At 36.9% G+C, this 24542-nt stretch overlaps 1 protein-coding gene across 4 annotated transcripts in view; it reads left to right on the top strand.

The window, feature by feature from the left end:
* The window catches only part of LOC121387397 (centrosomal protein of 164 kDa-like), a 49777-nt gene extending 25573 nt beyond the window's left edge, over positions 1-24204 (top strand). For 3 of the 4 annotated variants that reach the window (XM_041518500.1, XM_041518502.1, XM_041518504.1), the window contains 14 exons: positions 4216-4305; positions 5316-5424; positions 6650-6765; positions 7480-7503; positions 8736-8829; positions 11067-11128; positions 12087-12184; positions 13497-13649; positions 14905-15008; positions 15449-15520; positions 18338-18427; positions 19085-19194; positions 20737-20836; positions 21781-24204. In XM_041518500.1, the coding sequence (XP_041374434.1) occupies positions 4216-4305; positions 5316-5424; positions 6650-6765; positions 7480-7503; positions 8736-8829; positions 11067-11128; positions 12087-12184; positions 13497-13649; positions 14905-15008; positions 15449-15520; positions 18338-18427; positions 19085-19194; positions 20737-20836; positions 21781-22086 (1528 nt within the window). In that variant the 3' untranslated portion in view covers positions 22087-24204. Of the gene's footprint in view, positions 1-621; positions 799-4215; positions 4306-5315; positions 5425-6649; positions 6766-7479; positions 7504-8735; positions 8830-11066; positions 11129-12086; positions 12185-13496; positions 13650-14904; positions 15009-15448; positions 15521-18337; positions 18428-19084; positions 19195-20736; positions 20837-21780 lie in introns of those variants that run through there. The other variant, XM_041518503.1, reaches the window with a different exon arrangement.
* Positions 24205-24542: the final 338 nt, after the last annotated feature.

Consider the following 24542-nt stretch of genomic DNA (forward strand, 5'->3'; position numbering starts at 1 on the left):
CTACATGTATACCGTACGTTTTATGGTATGTGTTTCCTTTATATATTTTTTTTTTTTTATGAATATGCATCTTTGTATACGTTTCTATTATTATTATTTATTTTTTTAACACCCTCAACTGAGGTGAAACATTGACCCATTTATGTTAACAGATTTCCATATTTATTGTGCAGATATACTGAGATATGAATATATTGTATTGTGTATATAGTGTCATGTTTTCATACTTTAACATATATGTTACATATATTATGCAGTTACAACACAACTTCCACACCTTACATTGTACATCTACATGTATTAATACCACAGTATAATACTGTGACCATTATACACTTTACATACAGTTTTAGTTTTAGTTTTTATCACTTTTGTGACTAGTCTATATAGAATGTGATACATTATATACTACCGTACATGTTGGATTTTCAGTGGATATTTATTGGTATTCTGTGTGTTTCTCATTATTTCCTGTACTTAAAAATCTGGAGATACAGTGTACGCTGTTGTTTCTTAGTTTAAAGTTTATATGGATGTAATTGGATTGAGTTTGTATGGAGTTTTAACAGGATGTCATCAGTGTTCAGTGTGTATTTCGTGTTGATAAAACAGCATCAGATATACATGGTATATACTCATGCTATAAACACTGCACAAGTCTGAATATTACAATTTATAGCTCTGGCAATTAAATTCCCTGGAAATAATTAGAACTACCGCTATGTCTGTTTGCTGGAGTTATGTTCATACTCTTCAAGATTTTGACAATCGCAGGGGAAATGTCATTAGACAATACTCGTAAGTAATAATCAATTGCATGTTTTCAGTCTTGTGCTATTTTGAGAGATTGGGGGGAGGGGGAGGAGGTAGTCCAGTGGTAAAGCGTTCGCTTGATGTGCGGTCGGTGGACCCACTGGGCTATTTCTCATTGCAGCCAGTGCTCCACAATTGGTGTAACAATTCCCCCAAACAAAAATGCATGCTTGCGGCTAGGTTGTTGCAAGGTAGTTACAAGGTTGTTACAAGGTAGTACAAGCAATGCAAGCTATTTGCAAGCTAACATTTAGCTCGCGTAAGGTAGTCAGTATTTCTGCAAGCTTCCCGCAAGCATGTTTTCATTTTTGCTAGCTTGCTGCAAGCTTGCTGCATGCATATCTTCAACTGTGCAAGCTTCCCGCAAGCATGTTTTCATTTTGCAAGCTTGCTGCATGCATATCTTCAACTGTGCAAGCTTCCCGCAAGCATGTTTTCATTTTTGTAAGCTAGCTTGCTGCATGTATATCTTCAACTGTGAAAGCATGTCTACACTTCCAAATCATTTTCATGGTTATTTGTTTTTAATTCATAACTTCTCATATGATTTATCAAATTCAGTGGGAACAGTGGCTAAACAACCAAACATACATGTTACAGATTTAGATAGTATTTACAATAATAATTAAAACAAAATTAATATTAATACATACGAATGATAATACAATATGGTTAAAACAGAATCATCTTGTAATAATTGGATTTTCAATTGGCCCCAAAAATAATAACATATGCATGGCCATGAGAGGATGACATGGGCCATGTTTGGTTGAAATTAGCCTGGTGGAATTTGAGAAGATGTTGAAAATGTCTGAGCCAATCAGAGGCCAGGGTGGCCATCTTGGATTTTGAATCAGCCACAAAAATAACAACACTTAGTAAGTCATGAGAGAATCATTTGGACTAAGTTTGATTGAAACCTGCCTGGTGGACCTTGAAAAGAAGCAAAAAAATGTCTCTGTCAATGAGAGGACAGGGCAGCTATCTTGATTTTAAATCTGCCCGAAAAATAACAAACTTGGTCAGGCCATGAGAGAATCATTAGGAATACATATGGTTTAAATTTGCATGGTGGAACTTGAGTAAAAGTTAAAAATGTCTCAGTTATTCAGAGGCCAGGGCAGCCATCTTGGAATTTTTATTGGCCTGAAAAATAACAACACTTGGTCAGGTCTATAAGAGGATCATTTGGACCAAGTTTGGTTGAATCCTGTTTGGTGGAACAGGAGAAAAAAGAAAACAAGAAGAAACAAACAAATGACTTTACACCACAGTGTGGATCTCCAGATAGTGGAGGAATATAACCTAAAACAAGAAGAAGAAGAAGAATATAGGACCAGGAGCTTTTTAGCATATTAGTTTAGTGAAGAATATCCCACATAAATGGAACATGTCTATCAGACAGGTAAACTAATTTTGTAGCCTAAGTATCTGACAACATGTAGCACCTATTTTTATGTTTTAACTGTTCATGTTTTTCACTTTAAAACCATTGGGTTTTTTTAAAAGAATTATACAAGATGCAAGATGGCTGCCACTGATGCAAGCTTGTAGGTAGATCGTCGCAAGCTTGCAGGAATCTCGTCGCAAGCGTGCGGGTAGCTCGTCACAAGCTTGCGGGAAGCTCGTCACAAGCTTGCGGCAAGGTTGCAACAAGCTTCCCGCAAGCTCGTCGCAAGGTTGCAACAAGCTTCCCGCAAGTTCGTCGCGAGCTTGCGGCAAGGTTGTAAAAAGGTTCCAAATACTAGCTTAAACTGAATAAGCTTGCGGGAAGCTCATCGCAAGCTTGCAACAAGCTTGCGGGAAGCTCGTCGCAAGCTTGCAGCAAGGTTGTAAAAAGGTTCCAAATACTAGCTTAAACTGAATAAGCTTGCAGGAAGCTCGTCGCAAGCATGCAACAAGCTTGCGGCAAGGTTGCAAGAAGCTCGTTGCAAGGTTGCAAGAAGCTCGTCGCAAGGTTGCAAGAAGCTCGTCGCAAGCTTGCGGCAAGGTTGTAAAAAGGTTCCAAATACTAGCTCGAAACGCGGTAGTTACTACCTTGCTGCAAGGTTGTTACCAGCTATTTATTAAGCTTGCAATTTTTGTTTGGGAAAGGTCGTAGTATGTACTATCCTGTCTGGGATCTTTTATATGCACCATCCCACAGACAGGATAGTTCATACCACAGCACTGGCTGGAACAAGAAATAGCCCGATGGGTCCACTGACAGGGATCGATCCTACATCTGACAGTGGATCAAGTGAATGCTTTACCACTGGGCTACGTAACTTTGCAATCTCGCAGTGCTATGCTAAAATACTTGCAAAGAGGATGTTTTGCTGTCTATATAACAGAGCATAAGAGACATTTGTGAATTAGGCCCCAGTGCAATGTATTGTAACAATTTTGGCAGCAGTATGAATAGCCATAGATCAAGGATTTTACCAATGGTGTTGGGGTTTTTTTGTTGTTGGTAAAAAATATTGCCATTGTTAAAGGCATAATTTTTGCTTTTTAAGTCATGTTTATTTGTTGCGAACATTAATGGTTTAAAATTGTTGTAGGTATAGGTTCACAATTGTCATACCGTAGGTGCCCGTTTTGCTCATGCGGTGCAAAAAATATTTCAAAATTGCTGTTCTTGAAGGGACAGACCCTAGTTTTTAAACACTAAGGCATATTTTTCACTATTAGAGCCATTTATTATCACTGAAATCAAATTTTACTTATATTTTATTGTTTAGATTTTCCATTTTCGTACAACCAAAGTTTTTCTGTTCATCCTGGTGTTTCTAATACCACAAAATGCTTTTTTTATATTTTTTAAAACACACATGCGTCTAAGAAGTAACAGTTATGGAGTCGAGTTTTAGTCTATTTTTAACGGTATTTCATGTTTTCAACTTCATGGACTCTTGTTTCACTCTCTTGTAAAGTTATAAAAATGTGTTACAGGTTTGTAACTTAAGCCCCAGTCACACTGGGCCTGCAATCAGGTTACGATCTAGCAGTGACCGAAATTTTTTGGAATCGGGGGCAAATCGTAGAAAGAGCGCTCGACTGGTCGCAGAAGTCAGGGATGATCGCCAGAGCAAAATCAGTCACAGCAAGGTCGATGGCCATGTTCAAAACTTCTGATCTGCGATTTTGGCCAAATTGCCACTGATCGCACGATCCAGAAAATGTAGGATCCAGTGTGACTGAGGCTTTAACCAAACTTGGTGTCCTTTTTAACGGGTTGAAACCAGGGTCTGCGGCTTTAAGTTTATGCCCTGCATGTATATCCACACTGCAGCTCAGTGTTCAGTGTATATCTAATTTGGTGTATGAGGTAGATGTGATGCTGTCTGCAGGAATGTAATTGAATTAAAGTTATATTTTATCTTTTATTATATTATTATATTTATATTTCTTTATTTTCAGGTCAACCCCGTCTTCGTCTCATGCCCAGAGTAGTCTTTACAACAGAATGTACCGACCCAAAACAGCGGCCGCCATTCTCAGTCGAACAGAGTAAGGCAATTCAATATGTTTTAAAGGCATACTGTCACAGATTTAAGGACCTTATTTCTCTAAAAATGGATAATAAATAAAAATTATATTAATTGTTGGAAACCAAATCTAGCTATCGCATCACTTTAACTGAACCATAATGGAGTGAAATCCATGTCATCCCTCTCATCAATTTCAGTTTTTGAATTATGGACCATTGCCATAATTAAATTATCTTTACAAAAATGACATTAATAAATGGAGTATGGTGGTTATGAAGATGGTTGAATAAAGTACATTTAGGGACAAATCAAATTATATTTGTTCAGGTAATACTTTGTTAGATCATTAAATAGGTCATTGGTTTGTGACAATATGCCTTTAAAGTAGAAATGTTTAAACATCCATTCTTTGAACCACCCATGCACTCAAAATTAATTAATTAATTCATTTTTCATTCATCCATTCATCCAATAATCCATCCATTCCTGTATCCATTCATTCATTCATTCATCTGTCCATCATTCATTCATCCATTTACCTATTCATTTAATCATTTTATATTATTTCTTTTATTTTTACCGTAGTTACAATCAGATATCAAAGTTAGAACACAAATCAAAAAGGACTTTAAAGGCATTCAGAATGTTTTTCAGTACAAGCGATTAAACATGTATAATTATTCTCACTCCAGCCAGTGCACCACGACTGGTACATCAAAGGCTGTGATATGTGCTATCCTGTCTATGGAATGGTGCATATAAAAGATCCCTTGCTGTTAATCAAAAGGAGTAGCCCATGAAATGGCGACAGCAGGTTTCGTCCCTCAGTATCTGTGTTGTCCTTAACCATATGTCTGATGCCATATAACCATAAATAAAATGTGTTGAGTGCTTCATTAAATAAACCATTTCCTTCCTTCTTTTTTAAATATCTATTCCTTATAAACCCACCTACTCAAAACACATTAATTTATTCATTATTGATTTACTCATTCATTCATTTATTCATTTTCTGTTGTTTATTTTCAGTTGTGATCGGGTGTTAAAGTTGGAGCATGAACCGACGCGGCGGCACAACTTTGAAAATCATCTGGGAACAAAACGGACCAAAGCACCTCCCTGGCAGAAGAAGTTTGATGTAAGGAAGTGCAATTTGTAATGAGCATGTTATGACTCCGATGGTTTTAAAGTTATCTTCCCATTTCATCTTTCTCCCAGGATGCTTATCTATCAGTTGTTTGTAATTAGATATGTTTTACCCTCCCTTCCTCCATTACTCCAGGGGCGAGACGTAGCCCAGTGGTAAAGCTCTCGCTTGATGAGCGGTCGGTTTGGGATCGATACCCATCAGTGGGGCCCATTGGGCTATTTCTCGCTCCAACCAGTGCACCACAACTGGTACATCAAAAGTTGTGGTATGTGCTATCCTGTCTATGGGATAGTGCATATAAAAGATCTCTTGCTGCTAATCGAAAAGAGTGGCCCATGAAGTGGCGACAGCAGGTTTCCTCCCTCAATATCTGTGTGGTCCTTAACCATATGTCTGATGCCATATAACTGTAAATAAAATGTGTTGAGTGCTTCGTTAACTAAAACGTTTCCTTCCTTCCTTCTAAAGGCATAGTGCATGTACATGTAGTTGCAATGCGGGATAGGACATGGCCCAGTGGTATAGCGCTCACCATGCATCTCTTCATTTATCTAATCGTCTTTCCATCCATCTATTCATCATCTATTTATATGCATAGTAATCCTTGCATCCATTCATACATCTTTCTATTCTTTCACCCATCCATCTATCTTTTTTTCCATCCATCATCCATCCATTCATCCATCCATCCATTCATCCATCCAGCCATCCTTCTATTCATCCATCCTTCCAACTGTCCATCAAGCCATTGGTCCATTTATTTGCCAGTTTGTATATTCATTCATCCAACCATCCTTTCATCTATCCCCCTTCCATCCACCATCTTTCTATTCATCCACCCTTCCATCCATCCATTCATCCATCCTTCCTTCCTTCCATCCATCCATCCATCCATCCATCCATCCATCCATCCATCCATCCATCCAACCATCCTTCTATTCATCCACCATTTCATCCATCCAGCCATCCTTCCATACTTCCATCCACCCATCCATCCATCCATCCATCCATCCATCCATGTTTACATCCATCCTTTCACCCATCCATCCATCCAATCATCTGTCCTTACAGATATTCTTTAATATCACAAAGCACACATTCCTTTCTCTATCTTCAGACATCCCTGCAGGTTTCTTCTCTGAATTCCTATACTGTCGTAATCGCTGTATTTGCTGGTATGTGACAAAAACACACATTCTTCTTTTACTTGCAGACTCCACTCGTTCCGTTTGTCGTGGGCCCGGGCTACATTCTGTCGAGGAGTAAAAGCAAATATGTTGCCACGCTGAAGAACAATTTCTTTGACCAGACTCAAGAGGAAATCCAGAAGTAAGTCTCTTACCCATTAGTAGTCTGAAATAAGTTTGTTTTGTTAAATGACACCACTAGTGCACATTGATTTATTAATCATCGGCTATTGAATGTCAAACATATGGTCATTTTGACACAGACATAGAGAGGAAAACCGCTAAAAAATGTTTTCATTAGTAGCATGGGATCTTTTATATGCACCATCCCACAGACAGGATAGCACATACCACGGCCTTTGATATAGCAGTCGTGGTGCACTGACTGGAATGAGAAATAATCCAATGGGGCCACCGACGGGGAACTCATGCTTATAAAACTTAAAAGTTAAGGGTCGATGCTGATAAAAATTGTATAGTTCAGGTCTCATGCTTCTAAATAATTTAAAGTCGAGGACCCATGCTTGTAAAACTATTATATATTCAGACTTGTGCTTACGCTTATAAAACATTTAGATGGACTATAATACATGCTGTTTGTATAGGATAGACTTTATTAAAGTTTTGAGTTTAGACTTCAAAGATTTATGAGCATGGAAGCAGACTTTAGTAATTTAAAGATCTTTAAAATTAAGAAACGTTTATTTCACATGAAAATAACAGGTAGTTTGGGGGTTTTTTTTTATTAAGATTTGCCATAACAATGTTTTATTGTTGTAAACACTTACCATAACAATTGTTAATGTTATCAAGACTTACTTGTTTGTTGTTATCAGTTGTTTATTTTCCTTTTCAGGAGGAAAGAGAGTGATAATGAGAAGTAAGTACTTATCATATTTATTCATCGTAAACACTAAGTAAACATTCACAACATACAGGATCAAACTGTCTGCACTTTGTGGGGGTTTTTTTTCCTACAAACACTATTTTACATAAACATTCACAGCCTACAGGTACATGCAAGTGATCAAATGTCTGCACTGGGGTTTTTTCCCCATAAAGACTCCTTAAAGTAAACATTCATCACATGTTATTTAAGCAAGATTTATAATTGTGTATATGTGAGCTGTAGTATATATTGTTTAAGCGAGCTGCGATACAGTATATTTAGGAACAATCTGATTGGCTTAAACATTTATCACATGCATGTTATTTAAGTAATATGTAATGTTTTAGAGAGCTGTAGTATATGTTGTTTAAGCGAGCTGTGATACAGTGTATTTAGGAACAATCTGATTGGCGTAAACATTTATCACATACATTGTACATGTACATGTTATTTAAGTGATATGTAATGTTTCAGAGAGCTGTACGTAGTATATGTTGTTTAAGCAAGCTGTGATACCATGTATTTTTGGAACAATTCGATTAGCCCAAACATTCATCACATATTTTCTTTAAATGAGATGTATTCTTTAAGCAGGCTATAGTAAATATTTTCTAAGTGAGCTGTGATATTTGAGGAAATATTTGATTAGTCTAAAGATTCGTCACATGCACGCTATTTAAGCAAGATGTAGTGTTGTTTAAGTGAGCTGTAGTAAATATTATTTAAGCGAGCTGTACTAGCTATTGTTTAAGAAAGCTGTCATATATATTGTTCAAGCAAGATGTAGTAGACATTTTTAAATGAGCTGTTGTCCATATTATTTAGTATATTATGTAAGCGAGCTGTGGTATATATGTAATTGAGCTGCAGTATATATTGTTTAAGCAAGCTGTAGTATATATTATGTAAGCGAGTTGTAGTATATATTGTTTAAACAAGCTGTAGTATATATTATGTAAACAAGCTGTAGTATATATTATGTATGTGAGCTGTGGTATATATTATGTAAGCGAGCTGTCGTATATATTGTTTAAATTAGCTGCAGTATATATTAAAGCAAGCTGTAGTGTATATTATGTAAGCAAGCTGTAGTATATATTATGTAAGCAAGCTGTAGGATATAATGTAAGTGAGCTGTAATATATATTATGTAAGCGAGCTGTAGTATATATTGTTTAAGCGAGCTGTGGTATATATTGTTTAAGCAAGCTGTGATATTTCAGGAACAATTTGATCAACCAGCTTCAAGAGCAAATCTGCAACCTGACGCTGTATCTGGAGGAGGAGAGACTGAACCATAAACTTACCAAACAGAAGGTAAATTACACAGACGGATTATAGCATGAGGCAGAAGTACCATACTGCATTTATTCATTCATTTCATTTCAACTTATTTCAACTTATTTCCGTGCTTATATTCAATTAAGGTTCAAGCATGCTGCCCTGGGCACACACCTCAGCTACAATGTATCTGGGCTTTCTGTCCAGGACAGAGGGTTAGTTGTTAGTGAGAGAGGAGAGGGTGTAGTGGCCTAAAACCTACCCATTGAGCCCTTAAGAACTCGCTCTGGGTTGGAGCTGGTATGGCTGGGCTGCGAACCCTGTACCTACCAGCCTGCAGTCCGATGGCTTAACCACTGCATCACTGAGGCTGGTCAACACTTGTTAAACAAGTTTGGGAAGTTTTGTTTCCTGTGCCAAGAGCAAAGGGTGTCAGTTAATTGTGAAACAAGTTCCAATCATTGTGTATGGTACTTATATACATGTGTATATGAGTGTTATGAGACTATTACTTTATAACCAACCTAAAGTTTAACTATATTAATATAGACTATGCCAGGTTTATGAAATGACTTGATGCTTGATTTATTCTGATATTGAGAGCACAGTGAGTAATATTATATTATGTTTTACTAAGTATTATCAAAATAATCAAACACCATGTGTCATATTGTTGTCAGTAACCAAATATTCAAGCGCTCAATGCGTGGTCGGTCTGGTATCGATCCCTGTCGGTGGGCCCATTGGGCTATTTCTCGTTCCAGCCAGTGCACCACGACTGGTATAGCAAAGGCTGTGGTATGTACTACCCTGTCTGTGGGATGGTGCATATAAAAGATCCCTTGCTGCTAATCTTGGTTGATATTTTTTAATATGATGACATCAACATAATTGTGCAAAAGCATCTCATAATGTTTACGAATGACCCGTAAATCATTTGTTGAAAACATTTTTTTTTTGTGTATTACTGTCATACATCTGCATATCATCTGCAATTTCTTACACAGCCATTGGTGAGAACACCATGTGTTATTTTTGATAACACATGGATTGTTAACACACGTACACATGTACGTGTGTTAACAGTTTCAAGGCATATGCCATATGTCCAATGTCATATGTCCAATAAAAAAACAGCAAGGTGGAAATCGATTATACTGTGACGTATAGTTAACCTGGCAATCATGTGGTCTGTGACGTGTAAGTCAGCTACAAGTGCAATAGCTGTAAATACCTTTTAGTCAAAAAAGATGTTAACATTTGCTTAAAACCTGTGGGATTTTTTAAGATATGTAAGAAACAGAATAATACATTTGTGTCCATTAGATACCATTTATCTCACAACTCTTTGTTTAAAAATGTATCAAACTCACTTTTGCTCATTAGTTACATGTACAGGTACTTGTTTGTTTTGTTTAACAACACCACTAGAGCACATTGATTTATTAATCATCAGCTATTGGATGTCAAACATACGGTCATTTTGACACAGTCATAGAGAGGAAACCTGCTACATTGTTTCTGTTAGTAGCAAGGGATTTTTTATATGCACCATCCCACAGACAGGATAGCACATACCACAGCCTTTGATATACCAGTCGTGCTGCACTGGCTGGAATGAGAAATAGCCCCGTGGAACCACAAACAGACCGTGCATCAAGGGAGCACTTTACCACTGGGCTCTCGCTCGTTAGATCCTGAAATATTAATGTTAATATCAACTATTAGAGTGAACATACAGGTACGTTTTGACTACAAACATCCTAATAACAAACATTCAGGTCTGTCTATTGACACACCGAAACACATTCCATAGTTTGCACATGCATCACACAGTTGCCCCGTACACATGCATGGGGTGTCATTCTCGATTTTGACATTTTCCATGAAGGTCCATTAATCACCGTGGAACATTATTTCTGTCAATATTTTTCATTCTGTTGATCATACAGTGGTTATTGTTTTGTTTTTATTCATTTTTATTGTTTGAATTTGCGATTTACAGATAAAAAAACGTCGACTTTCAAATTTCACTTCTGACCCCAATCGTCATTCAAGATCTTTGGTGGTCATAAAACCTACTGTAATACTCAACAACCTGTTGTAATGTTTGCCCAATTAATTCACTATTATCATATAACCATTCCCGACAGCTAATATACCTTACAATTTTGGCAATTGTAAATTCTTATTAGATTTCCCCTACTTTTTTTTGAAGAGTATAGTAACTGTAACAGTAACTACTATTTGTTGTTTTTTTGTTCTGTTATCAGGCTGAAGACTTCTTGCGAGACAAAATGGACCAGCTCACTGAACAACATAACTGTCAAATCAGGTAGAACTAACTTTTAGTTATTTATCATTTTTCACCTGTTTGTCTACATACCCACTTGTCCACCCACATGTACATGCATCCACATGTATCTGACAGGCCTTTTCGCATACACACCCTTCTGCTGCACCTCCCTACACCTACCTACCCTCTACTTGCATTCCCCCGGCCAGTCTCCAACCCACACCCCCACCTGTTTATCTCTGTACTTGCCTGCTTCATGCCAGCACATCCCCCCTTCCCCATCTGCCTGCAATTTTCTTCCCCCAGCTTGTGTACTACCTGCTTACTGCACACCCTCCTGCCTGATCTGCTGGAAGAGCAACACTTAGTGTAGTTACTGAGTAAGCAGCCCACTCACTAGCTTACTCACTTAATTGTTGGAACATTTGTATTTTCATTGATCTATATACATGTAGTCTGTCCCATCATTCTATTAAAATGTTTTTTGCAAATAATTTCAGTTTGGTCTGACGTAAGAAAAAAGTAAAAGTGTTTTGGAAATAACAAAGAAATACAGTTTGTGTGTGCAATTTACAAATCAGTCGGTTGGGAAATAAATAACTTGTACATAGTAAATTACATAGTATGAAAAAAATGTAATCCCTTTGGGACGGACTATAATTGAAGAGTGAGCGGTCACTGAGTACACAGAAAGCCCACTAGAGGACTCAATCAGACACTGTTGAGTGCTCATTCTGGTATTTTTAGTAATCTAGTTGGAATAGTGTAAGCAAACACTGGGTACACAGAAAGTTCACTTACTCACTCAATCACTCTTAGACTATCAATTTCTCACATACATGTATTTTTAGTTATCTAGTTAGAGAGTGAGTAGCCACTGAATACTTAAGACGTCACCAAGTCAATGCAAAGTTCACCCACTTAGTCAATCACTAACTTGATCAGTCAATCACTAACACTGTCACTCACTCACTCAGTCACTCACTGTTATTTTCAGCGATCTAGTGGAAGAGCGTGAGCGTTCACTGATTAAACAGAAAGCTCAACTAGAGGAAGAATTCAACCAGTACAGGGCAAAGACTGAAGGCCAGATTCGTTAGTAGTTGTTATATTAGTTGAAGCAGCTTTTCTTTCCCAGCTCTTTCTCTCCCCTCTCTCTCTCTCTCTCTCTCTCTCTCTCTCTCTCTCTCTCTCTCTCTCTCTCTCTCTCTCTCTCTCTCTCTCTCTCTCTCTCTCTCTCTCTCTCTCTTTCTCTCTCTCTCTCTCTCTCATGTGTCTTTCTCTCTCTGCATGTCTATCTGTCCCTGTTTCTCTGTCTCTGTCTCTGTCTCTCTCTCTCTCTCTCTCTCTCTCTCTCTCTCTCTGTCTCTGTATGTCTCTATCTCGTGTGTGTGTCTTTCTTTCTGTCTCCATCCCCCCTTTATCTGTCTGTGTCCCCCCCCTCTCTCTCTCTCTCTCTCTCTCTCTCTCTCTCTCTCTCTCTCTCTCTCTCTCTCTCTCTCTCTCTCTCTCTCTCTCTCTCTCTCTCTCTCTCTCTCTCTCTCTCTCATGTGTCTTTCTCTCTCTGCATGCCCTGCGCGTGCTGTAACCTCACTGTGGTGCAGGGGTGTAACAGTCTCTTTGAGAATGGCCAATACAGCACAAATTGAAATTTGGAGTAAAAGTCAGTATCTATCTGTGATATTTGTATTTTTGCACAGTTCTTTACACTGTTGTTATTTAAATCTCGAGTTTTTGTATTGATGTTGATCATCACCTTATTTGTTTGCATTACCATAGTTTGACACCCAATAGCCAATGTATTTTTCGTGCTGGGGTGTCGTTAAACATTCATTCATTCATTCTCTCTGCATGTGTCAATCTGTCCCTCCCTCTCTCTCTCTCTCTCTCTCTCTCTCTCTCTCTCTCTCTCTCTCTCTCTCTCTCTCTCTCTCTCTCTCTCTCTCTCTCTCTCTCTCTCTCTCTGTATGTCTCTCTCTCTGTCTGTATGTCTCTCTCACTCTCTCTTGTGTGTGTCTGTCTTTCTTTCTCTGTTTCTGTCCCCCCCCCCTTTTTCTATCTGTGTTCCCCCCCCTCTCTCTCTCTCTCTCTCTCTCTCTCTCTCTCTCTCTCTCTCTCTCTCTCTCTCTCTCTGTCTCGTATTGTTATATTTGTTGTTACTTTTATTATTCATTATTTACAATTAATTATTATGACCATTACTATATTTATTATTTAATACTATTGTTATCATTTATTTGTATTCTTACTACAATGTATATAATTATTATTAACAATATTATTATTATTATTATTATTATTGTGTTATTAAGTTATTGTTGTTGTGCTTATTGTTATTATTATAATATTATGATTATTATTATTGCAGTAACTGTGTATACAATGTTGATTTATTTGAAATGTTCAGAGAAGCTGACGAAGGATATTGAGTTCCTGCAGGGAGCGTTTGAGTCGTACAAGAGCACGCTTCACTCCGAGACCGGGGAGAAGTGGAAGAAAATGGAGGATGAGTGGAAACACAAATACAAAGAGCAAAAACAGACCGCACTTCATGAACTCAGTACGTTTTATATTATTTGAGATGGGTTTGGGGGGTTATGAGGTGTGTAAACTCAGATACAAATAGGAAAAACAGACCTTATGCACGAACTCAGTATGTTTTTATTTTATTTGAGAGGGGTTTGGGGGGTTATGAGGTGTGGAAACTCAGATGCAAAGAGGAAAAACAGACCGCACTTCATGAACTCAGTACGTTTTTATATTATTTGAGAGGGGTTTGGGGGTTATGAGGTGTGGAAACTAAAACACTAAGAGGAAAAACAGACCGCACTTCATGAACTCAGTATGTTTTTATATTATTTGAGAGGGGTTTGGGGGTTATGATGTGTGGAAACTCAGATACAAACGGAAAAACAGACCGCACTTCATGAACTCAGTACATTTTTATATTATTTGAGAGGGGTTTGGGGGGTTATGAGGTGTGGAAACTCAGATACAAACGGAAAAACAGTCCACACTTCATGAACTCAGTACATTTTTATATTATTTGAGAGGGGTTTGGGGGGTTATGAGGTGTGGAAACTCGGATACAAACGGAAAAACAGACCACACTTCATGAACTCAGATACAAAGAAGAAAGACAGACCGCACTTCATGAACTCAGTACGTTTTTATATTATTTGAGAGGGGTTGTGGGGGGTTATGAGGAGTGGAAATTAAAGATATGTACAAACAAGAAAAACGGAACACACTTCATGAACTCAGTACGTTTTGGGAGATTGAGGTGTGGAAACTCGGATACAAAGAGGAAAAACAGAATGCACTTCCCAAACTCAGTACGTTTTTATATTATTTGAGAGGGGTTTGGGGGGTTATGAGGAGTGGAAACTAAAATACAAAAAGGAAAAACAGGATGCATTTCATGAACCGAGTATGTTTTTATTTGAGAGGGGTTGGAGGGATTAAGAGGAGTGGAAATGTAATACAAAGAAGAAAGACAAAACACACTTCACGATCTTAGTACATTTTTTTTATTTGAGAGGGGTTTGGAGTGTTGTCAGATACCAATATTGGAAGTTCACTCATTTCTAGCGAAAATGAGTAGAATATTCTATATTTAGAAGATGAGACAAAACATGGATACAAAAAAAGAAACAAACAAGACACATCAATTAAAATGTTGCTATACTTGAGATTTTTTTTTTTTTTTTTTTTTTTTTGGTTTTCAATTTAATTTTCAATTTAATTTTTTTTTTTAATTACATCCGTTTTATTTACAGTGATGAATGTGCTAACTACTTTAAATTTATCTACAGGAACAAAGTTGATACAGGAGAAGAATGCGGAACTGTCGAAGGTATCCAAGGAGCAGCATCAACAGATGGAACTCCTACGCAAGGAGCACAGGAAGGAAATTGACGTGCGTATCTCAAACATTTACTTTTTCTTATAACACGAGGCGGGACATAGCCCAGTGATAAAGCGCCAGCTTGATGTGTGGTCGGTCTGGGATTGATCCCCGTCAGTGGACGCATTGGGCTATTTCTCACTCCAGCCAGTGCACCACGACTGGTACATCAAAGGCTGTGTTTGTGCTATCCTACATGTATCTATGGGATGCTGCATATAAAAGATCCCTTGCTGTTAATCGAAAAGAGTAGCCCATGAAGTGCCCATAGCAGGTTTCCTCTCTCAATATCTGTGTGGTCCTTAACCATATGTCCAATGCCATATAACTGTAAATAAAAATGTGTTGAGTGTGTCGTTAAATAAACCACTTCCTATTACATGTATTCCTATTCCTCATACTGTTATATGTTGTAGGTTTTCTTTTCTTTAAACTGCTATCTTTAATTCCAGGCACTTATCCGAAGATTTTCTAATGCTGCAGCGGATCTTGAACGGTTAGAGAAAACAACAGCAGAACTAAAGGTAATTACTTACAACTTGCCTCGGTGGTGCAGTGGTTAAGCCATCGGACTACAGGCTGGTAGGTACAGGGTTCGCAGCCCGGTACCGGCTCCAACCCAGAACGAGTTCTTAAAGGTTTAGTGGGTTGGTGTAAGGCCACTACATCCTCTTCTAACCAACTAATAACTAACCCACTGTTCTGGACATACAGCCCAGATAGTTGAGGTGTGTGCCCAGGACAGTGTACTTGAACCTTACTTGGATATAAGCATGAAAATAAGTTGAAATGAAATGAATTACTTACAGGTTTACCGTGCATTGTTTATTGTTTGTTGCCTCAGTTAGAGAAAAACAACAGTAGAACTAAAGGAAATTACAGATATACTGCATGTTGTCCATCAATAATCTTAAAAGGACCACATGTCCTCAGTTTGCTATCATTATTATAAAATATTTCTTGACTCCATTTTAAAAACTAAAATTACATTTTCTTGTTTAGAATATCAGTGTCTGTATATCAAATGATTTTCTGGTAGCCTTAATGTATATAGTACCGTAGTCAAAATAGCATTTTATTTTTATTATTATGTTTTTTTCATACATACATGTTACTGGGGGGTAAAATCTAGTTTTAGCTTCCAGAAACACCATGTACAAACACTGATTTATTTTTATTATTATGTTTTTTTCATACATACATAATTACTGGGGGGTAAAATCTAGTTTTAGCTTCCAGAAACACCATGTACAAACACTGATTTATTTTTATTATTATGTTTTTTTCATACATACATAATTACTGGGGGGGTAAAATCTAGTTTTAGCTTCCAGAAACGCCATGTGCAAACACTGCTTTATTTTTATTATTGTGGGTTTTTTCATACATACATAATTACTGGGGAGTAAAATCTAGTTTTAGCTTCCAGAAACACCATGTACAAACATTGATTTATTTTTATTATTGTGTTTTTTTCATACATACATAATTACTGGGGAGTAAAATCTAGTTTTAGCTTCCAGAAACACCATGTACAAACACTGCTTTATTTTTAGTATTGTGTTTTTTTCATACATACATAATTACTGGGGAGTAAAATCTAGTTTTAGCTTCCAGAAACACCATTTACAAACACTGATTTATTTTTATTATTGTGTTTTTTTCATACATACATAATTACTGGGGAGTAAAATCTAGTTTTAGCTTCCAGAAACACCATTTACAAACACTGATTTATTTTTATTATTGTGGGTTTTTTCATACATACATAATTACTGGGGAGTAAAATCTAGTTTTAGCTTCCAGAAACACCATGTACAAACACTGATTTATTTTTATTATTGTGGGTTTTTTCATACATACATAATTACTGGGGAGTAAAATCTAGTTTTAGCTTCCAGAAACACCATGTACAAACACTGATTTATTTTTATTATTGTGTTTTTTTCATACATACATAATTACTGGGGAGTAAAATCTAGTTTTAGCTTCCAGAAACACCATGTACAAACACTGATTTATTTTTATTATTGTGTTTTTTTCATACATACATAATTACTGGGGAGTAAAATCTAGTTTTAGCTTCCAGAAACACCATGTACAAACACTGCTTTATTTTTATTATTGTGGTTTTTTTCATACATACATAATTACTGGGGAGTAAAATCTAGTTTTAACTTCCAGAAACACCATGTACAAACATTGCTTTATTTTTATCATTGTGTTTTTTTCATACATACATAATTACTGGGGGGTAAAATCTAGTTTTAGCTTCCAGAAACACCATGTACAAACACTGCTTTATTTTTATTATTGTGTTTTTGTCATACGTACATAATTACTGGGGAGTAAAATCTAGTTTTAGCTTCCAGAAACACCATGTACAAACACTGATTTATTTTTATTATTGTGGTTTTTTTCATATATACATAATTACTGGGGAGTAAAATCTAGTTTTAGCTTCCAGAAACACCATGTACAAACACTGATTTATTTTTATTATTGTGGGTTTTTTCATACATACATAATTACTGGGGGTTAAATCTAGTTTTAGCTTCCAGAAACACTATGTACAAACACTGCTTTATTTTTATTATTGTGGTTTTTTCATACGTACATAATTACTGGGGAGTAAAATCTAGTTTTAGCTTCCAGAAACACCATTTACAAACACTGATTTATTTTTATATATGTTATTTTAGTCATTAAAATTGCGGTGTCCCTGACCTATGACAGGGGCGGGATGTAGCCCAGTGGTTAAAGCATTCGCTTGATGCACGGTCGGTCTAGGATCGATCCCCGTCGGTGGACCCATTGCGCTATTTCTCGCTCCAGCCAGTGCACCACCACTGGTATATCAAAGGTTGTGGTATGTGCTATCCTGTCTATGGGATGGTGCATATAAAAGATCCCTTGCATTCTAATAAAAAAAAAAAAAAAGGGTTTCCTCTCTAAGACTATATGTAAACAATTATCAAATGTTTGACATTCAATAGTCGATGATAAATAAATCAATGGGCTCTAGTGGTGTCATTACACAAAACACACTTTAATTAACTTTAAAAAACAAACAAGCAAACACAGTGGCGGATCCAGAAAATCCATTATGGGGGGCCTCAGTGACATGAGGTGGAATGCCAAGGGAACTTTGAGGGAGGTTTAGAGGAGGATCGTAAAAAAAAATGAAAATTAATATATAATAAAATTATAACTATTGCAAAATTTAGGGGGGAGGGTGGGCCCCTATACCCTACCCGTACCCCTAACCCCCATCCCCCCCCCCCCCCCCTAGATCTGCCTCTCGGCAAAGATATTAATAAACAGAAATTATTATCTTCCAGGAAACACAGACTGAGTTCAAGGAACTGAAATCTCGTTATGACGAAACTTGTGACCAACTCGCCAACACCATGCGACTCCTCACTGATTCGGTACGTCCAGTCTATTTACAGGTTTCTTCTTCAGTGTACCAAACACCGACAAGCCATCACCAGGGTCAGATCAGTTGTTTACACAAAACAGCATAGTTTAGGGTTAATAAGGCCTGCTTTGGCACGGAGCATAGCCCAGTGGTAAAACACTCGCTTGATTCATGGTCGGTTGTGGGATCGATCCCCGTCGGTGGGACCATTGTGCTATTTCACATTCCAGCCAGTGCTCCAGGACTGTATATCAAAGGTTGTGGTATGTGCTATCCTGTCTGTGGTATGGTGCATATAAAAGATCCCTTACTCCTAATCGTAAAGAGTAGCCCAAGAAGTTGAAAAGCTGACAGGTCTGATCCCCGTCGGTGGGCCCATTGGGCTATTTCTCGTTCCAGCCAATGCACCACGACTGGTATATAAAAGGCTGTGGTATGTGCTATCCTGTCTGTGGGATGGTACTTAATCACTACTAATGGAAAAATGTAGCGGGTTTCCCCTCTAACACTAATATGTCAAAATTACCAAATGTTTCACATCTAATAGCTGATGATTAATACATCAATGTGCTCTAGTGGTGTTGTTGAACAACACAGCTCATCCTTAATCCCTTCTTGACAATTAAGTGTCTGTAATGTATACTGTTAATACCTTTTCCATTGATAGAAAATCAAGGTGCTGGAGTTTGAAGAGCTGTTTGAGGAGAAGGTTCAGGCCATTGATGACAAATACCGAGAAAGACTGGATGGTCTGATGGTTCAAAACACCGAACTCAGGTCAGTAAGGGTCACTGGGTCATAAAATGTTATAGATGTATTTCCCAGAAAACATGGAACTCAGGTCAGTGTGGTCACTGGGTCATCATCTTTATAGATTTATTTCCTAGAAAACATGGAACTGGTCAGTGAGGTTCACTGGGTCATAAAATGTTATAGATTTATTTTCTAGAAAATGTGGAACTTATGTCGGTGATGGCCACTAGGTCATCATCTTTATAGAATTATTTTATAGAAAGCATGGAACTGTCACTATAGTCCTTCCCATCAAGGTATGTTGTTTTCTTACTGTGGTATGAATGAATGAATGAATGAATATTTAACGATACCCCAGCACAAAAATACACATCAACTATTGGGTGTCACAAACGGTAATTTCTTACTGTGGTATTTACTACAACTTATTTATTTCAAAGCCAATTGTTTTCTAAATTGCACACAAAAATAGTGGGGGTTTTGTTATTTCCAACACACTTTTACTTTTCTTCTTATAGCAAATTGAACAGAAATTATTTACAAAAAACAATGTTCAAGGAGGATGGGAAGAACTATAGATAATCCACTTTTTATAACTATTTCCTGAAAGACACAGACTGATATGAAGATCTCTAGATTAGGGGCAGGATGTAGTCCAGTGGTAAAACGTTCGCTTGATGTGCGGTCGGTCTGGGATCGATCCCCGTCAGTGGACCCACTGGGCTATTTCTCGCTCCAGCCAGTGCCCCACAACTGGTGTAACAAAGGTTGTGGTCTGTACTACCCTGGGGTGGTGCATATAAAAGATCCCTTGCTGATAATCGAAAAGAGTACCCCATGAAGTGGCGACAGCAGGTTTCCTCTCTCAATATCTGTGTGGTCATTAACCATATGTCCGACGCCATATAACCGTAAATAAAATGTGTTGAGTGCGTCGTTAAATAAAACATTTCCTTCCGTCTCTAGATTACATTTCTATAATTATTTCCTAAAAACACAGAACTCTGGTCAGTGAGTTATCATCTTTCTAGAGTTATTTGTGAAAAGTTTATTATCTCATCCTCAGGTATATAGAACAGAGCTATCCCATGAAAGAAAGCTATGTAAGAAATATCTATCTTACATGGGATATCACGCGCTTGCATTTAACATGACCTCGTTGGTAATATATATTAATGTGAGATGGTGACATGAGGTCATTAGACAGTTTTAAATAAATAGGTTAAATTTTATTTAACACATGAAACAAACACAATAAATATGATAGTGTAATTTATTTATGATAAAATGATCAAATAAAAAAAGTTACTTGTTCAGCCATCTTTGTCTATTCATGTAAAATAGTGGTTTATTTACTGAATGATTGAGAGAAAAAGACTCCATCATATGCCGTTATGTGAGGTATAAAAAGTACACCCTGGGTGGTGAAAATTTTGACCATCGGACTTGGCAAGCCTGATCGTCCCAGGTTGAAATTTTCACCACCTCGGGTGTACTTTTTCTATCCCACATGACCACATACGATGGAATCTTATAATCATGGAGTCCATGGTTTTTAATTTACAGACGTCAGTTCACGAGGAAATGTGGAGAGCTCTTTGATCAGCAGTCTTCATCAGAACAGGAGAATTTTAAGAGGATAGAAACGGCAAAAGAAGCCCTGACGGTAAAAACAACAAAACCTAAAATATGAGTCTTTTCATCTATGTTCATCCATGAATATCTCCTGCCTAGTTCAGTGGTAGAGGACTCGATTCAGTGTAATTGGGTTCCCTAAGTAACCCAAACAGTGCCCCAACGACTGGTTCTTCAAAGGCTGTGGTATGTACTGTCCTGTCTATGTGAAGTGCATATTAAAGATTCATTCTGCTTGTTCTAATCGAAAAGAGTAGCATATGAAGTGGTGACAGCGGGTTTCCTCCATCAATATCTGTGCGGTCCTTAACCATATGTCTGACGCAATATAACCGTAAATAAAATGTTGAGTGTGTTGTTAAATAAAACATTTCCTTCCTTCTTCCTTTCAAAAATATAGCAGGTTTCCTCTCTAAGACTATATGTAAAAATTTGCAAATATTTGACATCCAGTAGCCAATGTTTAATAAATACAGTGTGCTCTAGTGGTGTTGTTAAACAAAGCAACACAAAACAAACTTTTAACTTGTTTCTGTTTTAGCCAATTTATGTACATGTAGTTATGGAAATCAATATTTATGACTTTTGTCAGCACACTAATCGTTTTATAATTGTGAGTTGAACGGTAATTGTGAAATGATTGCATGTGGAATAGTTTACATTGTAGTTACAATATTATCATAATGACAAACTTTTAAAACAGCAAAATCTGTCACACAACTGTTATAATGCACCTTTAAACAATGTGCTGGGGTGTGATTACACAAACATATCTAGTGGCAGTACATTGCTATTTTCAGTTGATATTCGTGAGTTAATGGTACAGTGATTACATCTGGGATACCTGGATAATCTAAATTGCAGTTATTATCACAAATAAACTTCGAAACAGCAAAATCTGTGTCACAACTGTTATGATGCATCTTTAAACTGTGCTGGGGTGTGATTACAAACATTCCTTTCCTTTAACTTCAGGAGGTGATCAAGTCAAAGGAGAGAGCGAACGTCAACATGAGCGCGACAGTTCCCGAGTTGGAGAAGTTGCAGCGTGAGCGTAAATCCCGGCCCGCGAGTGCGCCGACCACTCGACGCGAAGCCAACACTGCTCACCTGAGTGCTGGGGAAACCGACCACCTTCACAGACCCAAGAAGCTTATACACCCCGAGCCGAGCTATATCGCTGAAACCTCGCCCGAGACCGAGCAGCTACGTAAAGAACTCTTGTCACAAAATGTCCGAGTTTTCACAAAAGAAGATTTACTCAATGCCTTGGATACATAGCAATCTCGAAACTGGTTTATTTGTTGAAGTAATTTTTGTTACACAAAATAAAAGTGAAAGTTATTCGGTGGCATGGACACATGTAGTAGTCTCAAAACTGGAATATTTATCGAAGTAATATTTGTTACACGAAGAAAAGTGAAAGTTATTCAGTGGCTAGGACAAATAGCAATGTTTTGAAACTGGATTATTTATTGCTTTAATATTTGTTACACAAAGAAAAGTGAAAGTTATTCATCAGCTTGGACAAACAGCAATCTTGAAGCTGGTGTATTTATTGAAGAAATATTTGTTACACAATGAAAAATTAAAGTTTTTCAGTGGCTTGGACACATAGCAATCTCAAAACTGTTGTAGTTATTGCTTTAATATTTGTGACACAAAGAAACGTGAATGTTATCCAGTGGCTAGCACACATACATGTAGCAATCTAGAAACAGGAGTATTTATTGCTTTAATATTTGTTACAGAAAGAAAAAGAAAAGTTAGTCAGCAGCTTGGACACGTGTAGGGCCTAGTATTCTTGAAAGTAGCGTAGTTATTGAAGTAATATTTGTTGCACAAAGAACATTGAAAATTATTCAGTGGCTTGGATATATAGCAAACTTCAGACTAGTGTAGGTAATATGTGTTGGTGAAAAAGGAAGGGGAAACATATTCACCGGCTTGGAAACAGAATTTTAATTTTTAATGTCCATTGCACAAAGAAAGGTAGAAGTTATTCTGTTATTTTAGATTAGCATCTCGTTTAAGACGACAGCTGCTTAAAGGTTCAATCCATAGCCTCGTTTTACAAAAAGATCTTAGGACTAACATCACCTAAGCATTCTTTGCACTAAGATATTGCACTTAAGATGATCTTTGCCCCAAGATCTCTTCGTAAAACGGTGCCTATATGTCATACCATTGGTTAACACATGACTGTTACATGTTGCATTTAGGAGAATCTATGAAACATTCTTGCCATCTGCAAACCTTTGTTAGCATAGTATTGTGCACATCATAGTCAGGTATGAGACCAGGTTTTATTTTGGTTTTTTAAACATGTACCCTTCAATTAATCTTGGTTTAGAACCACAAAACCATATTTTAAAACCAAGTATTTAAGATTTATATTATATTATTAACTGAACACTCAGGCCTATAGTTTACACCAAGGTTTATGGCGATAAATGTACCCACAATAAGTATGCCAAAAAATAATAATTCCCAAAGAATTTCTTATACAGTTAAAATGTTTATCTTCTTTCGATGAAAAGGTGATTGATGTTTTGTTAATGTATTAATAGCAGTGATCTGCATTGTTTTATTTCCTGTGTGTCATTGATAGACTTACTACTTAAAATATTAACTACTTTTGATACAAATTAACATAATTGATGTTTTGTTAATATTATAATAGCAGTGATCTGTGATATTTTATTTCCTGCGTGTCAAAGTTTATTAGTGAAAAAAAAGAATTTAACAATAAATAATACAGGTATATATGAAGTGTTATGTGGAATATATTAAAAGTAAAAGATAAATTTCAAACATTTGATTTTAAATTGTATTGTTGACTATTGTACTCTTTATTTATGCCCCACTCCCCCGTACATCATTCAGAGTTGGGGGAGGGTGTACGTTTGAGTATCACTCGTGTGAGAAATCTTAGGATCGGGGACACCAACAGAAAGGTTTGTGTTATTATTACTGAATAAAATTTGTTAGTTCTGCAAATTTGGTTAAGTAATAGTATAGTTCTATAAGGTCGTAATAAAAAAGACATTAGATTTTCATCCAAATTGTTTTTCAAAATAGGGCGAGGCATGATTTTTTTTTTTTTCCAAGATGTAAAATACCACGTCAAACAAAAATTGTTTTTTAACTTTGCCAGTAAAAAGGAGAGGGTGGCTGGGGTGCTTTATCCTTGAGGTAGGCAATTATAAATATCTACAATTCATTTCATTATTATGGCCCAACAAGCAATTTTTGCGACCTATTATTAGTTGTTTTCATGTGTACTTGTTACTTTTAAGTTGTTTTAAATATTCATGAATTTGTTTTATTAAAACCAAATGAAGCATTTTTGTGAATAGATTTATTTGGTAAAATACAAATTAAAAATTTTTTATTACTTATTTTTTGTCTTTGGTTGCCCAGGTGTAGTTTAGAATTCCTGTGAAGAATTAATTCTGTAAAAAAAACATTTTTAAAAGATCAGCTGCTTGACGACGGTTTCATACTTTGCACCATAAAGGTACATAATCGGTGGCAGGATGTAGTCCAGTGGTAAAGCGTTCTCTTGATGCATGGTCGGTTTGGGATCTATCCCTGTCGGTGGGCCATTTCTCATTCCAGCCAGCACACCACGACTGCTATATCAGTGACCGCCGTATGTGCTGTCCTGTCTGTGGGATGGTGCATATAAAAGATCACTTGCTGCTAATGGAAAAATGTAGCATGTTTCCTCTCTA

The sequence above is a fragment of the Gigantopelta aegis genome, chromosome 13, assembly GCF_016097555.1.
Source record: "Gigantopelta aegis isolate Gae_Host chromosome 13, Gae_host_genome, whole genome shotgun sequence".
Taxonomy (NCBI): domain Eukaryota; kingdom Metazoa; phylum Mollusca; class Gastropoda; order Neomphalida; family Peltospiridae; genus Gigantopelta; species Gigantopelta aegis.